The 10,321-nt window shown below is 63.1% G+C and overlaps 1 protein-coding gene across 1 annotated transcript; it reads left to right on the forward strand.

Annotated features, from left to right (window-relative positions):
* The first annotated feature begins 263 nt into the window (after nucleotides 1–263).
* Nucleotides 264–9,317, forward strand: PDCD1 (programmed cell death 1). Its single transcript, XM_011998547.1, has 5 exons — nucleotides 264–420; nucleotides 6,350–6,709; nucleotides 6,975–7,130; nucleotides 7,344–7,378; nucleotides 7,884–9,317. Exons 1-5 carry the CDS (start codon nucleotides 345–347, stop codon nucleotides 8,121–8,123), a joined length of 867 nt encoding a protein of 288 aa, XP_011853937.1. The 5' UTR covers nucleotides 264–344; the 3' UTR covers nucleotides 8,124–9,317.
* Nucleotides 9,318–10,321: the final 1,004 nt, after the last annotated feature.

Here is a 10,321-nt window from a genome sequence, read left to right on the forward strand (position 1 = left end):
GCAGTGAGCAGAGACACAGAGAGGAAGGGGCCCTGAGCTGGGGAGACCCCCACGGAGTAGGACGTGGGGGCCACGGGCCCACTCCTCCCCATCTCCTCTGTACCCCCGTCTCTGTCTCTGTCTCCCTCCCCCACCGTCCCCCAGTACAACCCCCTCCTCATCCCCACCCCCCAGCACTACCTCTGTCACTCCCGCCCACGTGGAGGTGGAGGAAGAGGGGGCGGGAGCAAGGGGCGGGCACCCTCCCTTCGACCTGACCTGGGACAGTTTCCCTTCCGCTCACATCTGCCTCAGCTTGAGCAGCGGAGGAGGCGGCCGGCGGCACTGCTGGGGCTGCTCCAGGCATGCAGATCCCACAGGCACCCTGGCCGGTCGTCTGGGCGGTGCTACAACTGGGCTGGCGGCCAGGATGGTTCTTAGGTAGGTGGGGTCGCGGTCAGGTGTCCCGGAGCCAGGAGTCTGGAGGGACCGTCCCCCCTCAGTCCCTGGCAGGTCGGGGGGTGCTGTGGCGGGCCCGGCCCCTGGCAGCCCAGCTCTGCCCCATACCCTGAGCTGTGCGGCTTTGGGCAGCTCAGACTCCTGGGTTCCTCTCTGGGCCCCAACTCCTCCCCTGGCCCAAGTGCCCTCTTTGCTCCTGGGCAGGCAGGACCTCTGTCCCCTCCCAGCCGGTCCTTGGGGCTGCGTGTTTCTGTAGAATGACGGGTCAGGCTGGCCAGAACCCCACACCTTGTTCATGGCGAGTCTGCGTGGCGGCTCTGCCTTGCCCGGGCATCCTTGGTTTTCCTAAGGGTGGGATGAGTCCCATGTGGGACTAACCTTGGCTTTACGACGTCAAAATTTAGATGAACTGGTGATATTTTTCTCATTATATCAAAAGTGTGCCTGTTCAAGTGAGGACAGCTCTTCTGTCTCCAGGATCCCTCCTGGGTGGGGATTGTACCCGCCTGAGTCTCTGCCCAGATTCCAGGACTCTCCCCGAGCCCTGTTCAGACATCCCTGGGGGAGGCCTTGGCCTCACGCTCCTGCATCGAGGAGAGGGGGAGCCTCTTCCTGGGCTGCCCGTGACCCTCTGTGTCCACTGTGACCACAGCCCACCCCTGGACCCTCAGTGCCCAGCCAGCCTGCACCTGGGGATGCCGAGGCCTGGGGAGGGTGGTTTACGGTCCTTCTGGGCCCTTCTGGGTACTGGGGTGTGACGCCACTGGGAGGACAAGATGAGGGGCACCCTGGGGCTGCCCTGACATCCCCTCGAGGCTCCCATCCCGGGGGTCCTGGTGCCCCTTCACTGTGGCAGGCGACTAGGTGCTCCCCACCTCAGCCCCCTCTCCTGGGGCCTGCTCCCCAGCGCCTGAGGCAGCATCCTCGCCAGAGGCCCTGCCTTTCTGCCTTCGCACCACCTCTTAAGGGAGGCCCACGGGTCACTCAGGACTCAGGACTTAGAACTGGAGACGCTGGGCAAAGGGCCTGCGGCCAGAAGGCACCCCAGGGAGACATTCGTGGGGGAACCAGAGTGCAGAGGGGCGCTCGTCACAGGGGAGGAGGAGCTGAGGCAGGAGGGGAGCCGAGCCTCTCCCCTGTGTCCTGGCTCCTCAGGCACGTCCTCGAGACCCCACCCTCCCCGACCAGGCGGGAAAGATACGAGCGAGGTGTCTGCAGCCAGACACTCGCGCCTCAGGTGCCTGCGCTTGTGCCGGACAAGACTCTCACAGGTGGCGTGCCTTGGTTTCCCCACCGGTAACACTCAGCACAGGGCACTCAGCAAGGCGCAGTAAGCATGACTGGGGTCCTGTTTGTCCCGACCCAGACGTGGCCACCCCGGCCGCAGTGGTCTTCATTCCAGCATGCCTCGTTTCCCTCCTGATCTGTTCACTGCGTTTGCCGTTCTGTCATTCCCGCGGTCACCACTCCCACCTCAGGTGTGTGTTCCCCTTGTGTTTTAGGAGATATCCCAAACCCAGCCGCTTGTTGGCCCCTGTCCGGGGGCAGGAGCGTAAATAAGAGCCTTCGCTTTGGCGTGGGACCCCCGTGAGCTCCAGTCAGCACTACCGCTGCTGAGCTCTGGGCCTTTGGCAGGACTTGGCCTCTTACTGACTTCTCCGTGTGCTTTGGGGTCATGGGTGAGGACGCCTCCTGGTGATGCTGCGTCCTGAGGATTAAATCGGGTCATCTGTGGAAACTGCCCAGCCCAGTCCCTAACACTGTTTTGTTTCTTTTAGAGACAGGGTCTTGCTCTGTCGCCCAGGCTGGGGTGCAGTGATGTGATCTCGACTCACTGCAGCCTCAACCTCCGGGGCCGCTGGAGTAGCTGGGACTATAGGCACGCGCCACCCTGCCGGGATCATTTCTTCCATTTTTTGTAGAGACGGGGCCTCGCTATGTTCCCCAGGCTGGGCTCAAACGATCCTCCCTCCTCAGCCTCCCAAAGTGCTGGGATTATAGGCATGAGCCACTGCATCTGGCCTCCATGACACATGTTTTTAAAGTCCGATTTTTAAAGTCAATTTTTTTTTTTTTTTTTTTTTTGAGACGGAGCCTCGCTCTGTCCCCCAGGCCGGAGTGCAGTGGCCGGATCTCAGCTCACTGCAAGCTCCGCCTCCCGGGTTCAAGCGATTCTCCTGCCTCAGCCTCCCGAGTAGCCGAGACTACAGGCGCCCGCCACCGCGCCCGGCTAGTTTTCTGTATTTTTTAGTAGAGACGGGGTTTCACCGTGTTAGCCAGGATGGTCTCGATCTCCTGACCTCATGATCTGCCCATCTCGGCCTCCCAAAGTGCAGGGATTACAGGCTTGAGCCACCGCGCCCGGCCTAAAGTCAAATTTTTAAAGTTAGATTTTAAAACGACTATTTTGAAAAATATACAAAAAAAAGTTTAAAAACACGACAATGAATATCCCTCACCTGGAATCAGTAACTGAGAATATTGACACATTTGCGTTGGGGACTGGGCGGCTGGAGCTGCCATAACAAAGCTCCACCGACCGAGTGGCTTTGACACAGAGCCTGCCCTCTCACCATCCGAGGGCTGGACGCGCAGGATGGAGCTCCGTGGGGTCGGCTCCCCGTGCTCCAAGAGGGCTGTGCTCAGCCTCTCCTGGCTGGGGGGCTTTGTGGCCACCCTCTGTGTTCCTGGGCTTCAGAAGCATCCCCTGGGCTCTGCCTTCATCTCCGCACAGGTGAGTGTGGAAACTGCCCAGCCTAGTCCCTGACACGTTTTTGTTTTTCTTTTAGAGACAGGGTCTTGCTCTGTCGCCCAGGCTGGAGTGCAGTGGTGTGATCTCGGCTCACTGCAGGAAACCAGGCGTGCTGGGGGCTGGGTCACCCCCCCCCGGCCCTGTGCCCTCATCCTACCTAGTCCCAGCTGCCGTCACCCTATTCCTAATAAGGCCGCCTTCTGAGGTCATGGGGTTAGGACTTCCGCATAGGAATTTGTGGGGACACGGGTCGGCCCACAGCCCTTCCCACCTCCACACACACACGACTGTGAGGAGTTGGAAGACCCCACTCCTCGCCCCTGCCAGGTCCTCTAGAGACAAGCTCGCTGTCCGCGTCCCTGCACATCCCGTGGGCCAGTTTCCTTGTCCCTAATGGGACCACAGTCAGAGATGGTCTGGTCTGGACCAGCAGGTTCCTCCCCCCGGGGCAGGCACACCTTTCTCTGTGCACTTCTGGAAAGCGCATCCTGCAGTGGGGTCTCTCTGTGGGAGCACCCCCCGCCTGCGCCCCCGCCGCCTCACAGGCCTGTTCCACAGCCCTGGGACAGGCTCTCTCTCCCTCCTGACCCTGCATAGGGCACAGCCCTCTCTCATCAACCCACGATCCTACATGGATCTCAGAGGGAGCAGCTGGGGAAACAATGGAATCCCACAGAAACACCCCGAATCTAACTTGACCCAGGACCAGCCAGTGGTCATTTCTGAATATTCTCCTTCTTAGTAGACTCCTACCAGCCAAGGGAGGTCAGGAAGGCTTCCTGGAGTAGGCGGCCTGAGGACTGAGGTGAGGCAGGCCCTGCCTGGGGGTCGCCACTCAGCACCCCCACACTGGGCTTCTCTGGGAGCCAGAGTCTCTGAGACCGGCTGGGGGACGTGGGGGAGAGGCTGCTTGAACCGCAGACACCAAGCTCTAGCCCCCACCCCACCCAGCCAGTCAGTAGAGGCAGCGGAGGCCGAGGGGCCCAGCTGGGCCTGCTCCCCGGGGTGGATTCCAAAATGAGGGGGGACGCGGCACAGAGCCCAGGGTCCTGGCTTGAGGCCCATTGGCCGAGGGCCGGTGCGAGCCAGACAGGAAAAGGGTTGAGCCTGTCAGCGACCAGCACAGATCAAGTCAAGAGCGGGTCCCTCCACCAACGTGTGCAAATAAATAGCAGTTAAGTTTTTAGTTACACGAACAACGCACAGATGGTTCCATGGACATTGCGGTGTGGACACACAGCGACCTTGATCCTGTCGCCAGCACCTCGCCCTACAGCTGGGGGTCCCCCAGCACTTCCTAACCATGCAGGGTCCCTGCTTACAGTTCCCGTGATGGCCCCCTGTTCCTCACCTGCCTGGATGGAGGCCCCAAGGGGCTGCCTGCGGTGGTGGTGCCACTGGGTCTCCACTGCATTCCCAGAAACCCAGAGGGCAGGGCATTTCCCCTGCTCTGTGCTGAGTCCACCCAGCCACAGCCTAGTCCCAGTAAGGACTGCAGCCCGCCCTGTCCCAGGCCACCTCCCAGGAGCCCTCTTGGCCCTGATGCCAGGAGCCCATCTTCCTCCATTCAGGCAGGTCTCTGAGTGCCCTGACCTGGCTGCCCGCTGGCCCTGAGAGTCACACTGCCCCACTGCCCTCCTTGGTCAAAATCCACTCTGGAGTGGCTGGGAGATTCCCCGGGGCCACCCTGCACATGCCTCTGCAGGGAGCTTCCCCTGGCCAGCCGGCAGACAAGGGCGGTCTCAGAGAGGGGGTTCACCTCAGCAGCCCCTTGTGTAGCTGGCCCCACCCCCGCCACCTCTGGGCACGCCACCAGGAAGCTGGGAGACAGGCATGCAGGTGAAGGAGGTGAGCGCTGGGTAGCCAGGAGGCCATGGGGCACAAAGGGAACAGGGACGCTCCGGGTGGCCTCAAGGTCACTTCAGACCCCTCACTTGTCCCCTGGGAGGTGCCCAGTGAGGTTGGCACTAGGAGTTAGTCCTGGTCACATGACAGCCCCACTCACTTCTGGTGTCCAGCCAGCACGCCCTGGGCCGCTAGGGCAGCAGCCCCTTCCTCCTCTGAGCTGACTGCTCCTTGAGTCATCACCACCCCCCGCCACAGAGGCCGCCTGTCCCAGGAAGCAGAGGGACCGCAGCTGCGGCAACCAGGGCCTGGTCTCTGTATCACTTCCTGGGGGGCCATGCCCGGGCCCGAGATGGAGCTGAGTGACAGTGCCCCACGTCTGACAGTGCAGGGCTAGTGCCATATTTGGGGAACTCTGTGGCATGGGACATGTGGGTGGGCCGGGAAAATCACCCCACTGCATGGCATCTCGGGCCTGGATCTTAAGCCCCTGTGTCAGTGCCTGCGCCTGGCAGAAGAGCCGTGACCCCCAGGTTGTCATGTGGGCATCCCAGGCCCTGGCCCTGGCAGGCATATGTTTCAGGAGGTCCTTGCCTTGGGAAGCCCAGGGTCAGGGGCCCACGTCTGTCCACATCCGAGGCAATGGCCCAACTCGTCTCTGAAGCATGTTTGCTGTGAGCTCCAGTCCCCACTGTCTTGCTGGAAAATGTGGAGGCCCCACTGCCCACTGCCCAGGGCAGCAATGCCCATACCACATGGTCCCAGCTCTGAGCTTGTGCTGAAAAGGGGGTACAGACTGGACCCTCAGCCTGCCGAGGGGCTGCACTCCTCCCAAGGCGGGGGTCTCCGTGGGCAGCCCTCCACCCACCCGCCCAGTTACACTCCCCTGTGCCCGAGCAGTGCAGACAGGACCAGGCCAGGATGCCCAAGGGTCAGGGGCTGGGGATGAGTAGCCCCCAAACAGCCCTTTCTGGGGGACTGGCCTCAACAGGGAAGGGGGTGAAGACTCTTAGAAGGAAATCGGGGGGCCCCAAGTCAGAGCCAGGCTCTGGGCAGAGGCCGCAGCCTCGCGTAGAAGGAAGAGGCTCTACAGTGGGGGCGAGTGTCCGTCCCCGGGCGGCAGAGGCCCCAGAGGAAGAGGCTCTACAGTGGGGGCGAGTGCCTGTCCCCGGGCGGCCCCAGCAGAGACTCTCAACAACATTCCAGCGGGGCTGGCCCTTCCTGAGCCCTTTGCTGCCCGAGGGATGTGGGCAGGTGGCCGGGGAGGCTTTGCGGGGCCGCCCAGCCCCTTCCTCACCTCTCTCCATCTCTCAGAATCCCCGGACAGGCCCTGGAACCCCCCCACCTTCTCCCCAGCCCTGCTCCTGGTGGCCGAAGGAGACAACGCCACCTTTACCTGCAGCTTCTCCAACGCCTCGGAGAGCTTCGTGCTGAACTGGTACCGCATGAGCCCCAGCAACCAGACGGACAAGCTGGCCGCCTTCCCCGAGGACCGCAGCCAGCCCAGCCAGGACTGCCGCTTCCGCGTCACACAACTGCCCAACGGGCGCGACTTCCACATGAGCGTGGTCAGGGCCCGGCGCAATGACAGCGGCACCTACCTCTGCGGGGCCATCTCCCTGGCCCCCAAGGCGCAGATCAAAGAGAGCCTGCGGGCAGAGCTCAGGGTGACAGGTGCGGCCTCAGAGGCCCCAGGGCAGGGGCGAGCTGAGCCAGTCCTGGGGTGGGTGTCCTCTCCTGCACAGGATCACGAGCTCCAGGGTCGTAGGGCAGGGACCTCCCGGTTCCAGTCCAGGGCTCTGTTCCGCACCCGGGGAACGCTACTGGCATCCCTGTCCTCTCGCTCTGGAAGCACCCCAGTCCCTGCAGTCTGCCCTCACCCCTGCCCTGACCCTCCAACCTGACCCCGTCCTAACCCCTGACCTTTGTGTCCTTTCAGAGAGAAGGGCAGAAGTGCCCACAGCCCACCCCAGCCCCTCACCCAGGCCAGCTGGCCAGTTCCAAGCCCTGGTGGTCGGTGTCGTGGGTGGCCTGCTGGGCAGCCTGGTGCTGCTAGTCTGGGTCCTGGCTGTCATCTGCTCCCGGGCTGCACAAGGTAACGTCTTCCCAGCCCCTCGTCCTGCCCTGCCCTAACCCTGCTGGCGGCCTCACTCCCGCCTCCCCTCCCTCCACCCTTCCCGCACCCCATCCACCTCCCCAACACCTCCCCGTCAGACTAAGTCCCGATGAAAGCCCCTAGGCTAAGACCCCCCACCTGGGGAGCACGGCTCAGGGTCGGTCTGGTGACCCCAAGTGTGTTTCTCTTCAGGGACCATAGAAGCCAGGCGCACCGGCCAGCCCCTGGTGAGTCTCACTCTTTTCCTGCGTGATCCACGGTGCCTTCCTTCCTGGGTGGGCAGAGGTGAAAGGACAGGCTGGGGCCACACGGCCTGCAGGGCTCACACTCTGTTACAGCCAGGACCCCACCTCTCCGGCCCCCAGGCAGCCATCACAATCCCTAAAGCCACGACCTGGGGCCCCAGCCCACCGTGTGTGCCTGCCTGCGGGGGTGTGGGGTGGGCGTGGTCATTTCTTATCTTACGTTGGAGGCAGGAGGCCTTGAAAAGTGACATTTTGGAACCCTAAACCTGCAAGAATGCCAGGGACATTTCACAGGGGAACAGTGAGCCAGAGAGGAGGGGTGGCATCCCCAGATCACACAGAGGGCAGTGATGGGACAGCCCAGGGTACGCGGCTCTCAGTGGGGGGCCCAGGCTCAGTGTGAGTGCTGCAGCCAGGCTGTGGAGCCGCCGGCCTCCCTCCTAGGGTGGGCCATGGGGGCTGACTCCTCCTCTCTTTCTCCTGAAAGAAGGAGGACCCCTCGGCCGTGCCTGTGTTCTCTGTGGACTATGGGGAGCTGGATTTCCAGTGGCGAGAGAAGACCCCGGAGCCCCCGGCACCCTGTGTCCCTGAGCAGACGGAGTACGCCACCATCGTCTTTCCTAGTGGGCTGGGCACCTCATCCCCGGCCCGCAGGGGCTCAGCCGACGGCCCTCGGAGTCCCCGGCCACTGAGGCCTGAGGATGGACACTGCTCTTGGCCCCTCTGACCGGCTTCCTTGGCCACTGGTGTTCTGCACACCCTCCACCGTGAGCCCAGGTCAGCGCCTTCCCTCAGGAGAAGCAGGCAGGGTGCAGGCCATTGCAGGCCGCCCATGGGCTGAGCTGCCTGGGGGCGACGGGGGCACCAGTCTGCACCTGCACCAGCCCCACCGGGCATAGCCCTGCCCAGGCACAGCCCCACCACAGAACTCATGTCTCAGTGCCCACAGTGAGCCCAGGCAGCAGGTGCCACCACCCCCTACAGCGAGGGCCAGATGCAGTCACTGCTTCAGGTCCTGCCTGCACCGAGCTGCCTGTGCCCAGCTCCCTGAAACTCTGCTGCTGCTGCTGCTGCCTGCGGCCCGGGGCTGAAGGTGCTGTGGCCCTGCCTGCCGCCCCCAGAGCCTCCTGCCTGAACTTGGGGGCTGGCTGGAAACTGCCTTGGAGCAGCCAAGGTGCCCCCGGCAGCGGCATCCCGAGACGCCCTGGATGCAGGGTCCAAGACTGGGCACAGGGGTAGGAGGTGCATAGGGCTGGGGGCTCCCCGGGAGTCATTTGCTCCCCACAGGCCTAGAGAAGTTTTCAGGGAAGGCCAGAAGAGCTCCTGGCTGTGCTGGGCGGGGCAGGAAACCCCTAGACCTTCACACATGCCCAGGCAGCATCTCAGGCCCTTTGTGGGGCAGGGAAACTGAGGCAGTAAGAGGGCAGGCAGAGCTAGAGGCCCTTCAGGCCCAGTCAGCACTCTGGCCTCCCCTCACCCCATGCCACCCCAGCCCCTCACACCACTCAGCAGAGGGATATCCTAGGGTCCCAAGGTCAGGAGGGCAGGGCTGGGGCTGACTCAGGCCCCTCCCAGCTGTGGCCACCTGGGTGTTGTGAGGGCAGAGGTGCAGGCACCCAGGGCCCCCCCATTTGCCCAACGTGGGGGCTGTCCTTGGCACCCATTCACGAAATTATTTAAAGGAGTTTGGCCAGGCTCCCACCAGGGCCTGGGTGGGAAGGTACAGGCGTCCCCTCCTCGGCCTAGTACCCCCACCGCGGCCTGGCCATTCCTCACATCCACACACTGCACCCCACTCCTGGGGCAGGGCCACCAGCTTCCAGGCGGCCAGCGGGCACCTGAGTGGCTGGGACAAGGGACCCCCCTTCCCTGTGGTTCTGTTATATTATAATTATAATTAAATATGAGAGCATGCTAAAGAGTTCTGTCCTGTCAGGCAGCTGTGGGGGCCATGGGCAGAAGGGAGGGAGGCCTCCAGGGAGGGGCCAGGCTGCAGCCAGGCTGAGGCTTCGCGTAGAGAGTGCTGGCGGCTACCCTGGATCCTGGCCTGAGTCAGGCCTTTCCCTCGCTGTCCCAGAAACACACAGGCCCTCCTCACCCTGTTTGCCCCACGCACACATACAGTCCTCGGGTGAGAAATCCCTCCTACATCACGGGGCGGGGGGTACCATCTTCCCCAAGCCCAGGTCTTTTGGGGGGTCCCATGACCCCCTGCCCCCAGGCCTCCTGGCCAGGCATGGGCGTCCCTGAGTGGCTGTGCCCACTCCAGCGCCCCCGTGTCCCCATGCCTGCCAGTCCCTCCAGGCAGGGGTGGTGCCTGGTGCCAGGGCCCCCACAGCAGGGTTGGAGGCTGCCCTAGGCTATGAGAGACACAGCATCTGCGTGTCCCTCCCCAAGTACACAGGTGGGGGTGGCGGGGGGCAAAGCTGCGCCTGCTCGAGCCCCATCGCCCTGCAGCGGTCCTTGGCAGCTGGCAGCAGGGACGGTGCCAGGAAGGGAGCCCTGCCAGGCCCCCAGTCCCCGCAGCCACCCACCCACTGCCCCGCCCTGGGGCTCATTCTGTGCTTGCCACCCTGGAGCCCGGTCCTGGAGGGGACGAGCTGTAGAATCTCCATGCCTGTGTCAGGGACCGGCACAGAGACCTCCCACCCGTGGGAACTCCCAAGGAGATCCGGCAGGTCAGGCCTGGGAGGGAATGCTGCCCAGGGGCTCTGCAGATGATGTGGGTTTCCACCAGCAGAACCCAATAGGCCCCATGGACAATGACCACAGGCAATGAGAAAGCTGTAGAGTGGTGCATGTGAGATCAGCGTCCAGAACTCACGGCTCTCAGACACCTACTCACAGCACAGCGTGCTAGTGGCAGACGATATTTCATCTAGGACAGCAAGAGAGAAGATGCTCCCAGCATAAACCTAGCCAGAA

This window comes from Mandrillus leucophaeus, unplaced genomic scaffold (genome assembly GCF_000951045.1).
Source record: "Mandrillus leucophaeus isolate KB7577 unplaced genomic scaffold, Mleu.le_1.0 Scaffold575, whole genome shotgun sequence".
Classification (NCBI taxonomy): domain Eukaryota; kingdom Metazoa; phylum Chordata; class Mammalia; order Primates; family Cercopithecidae; genus Mandrillus; species Mandrillus leucophaeus.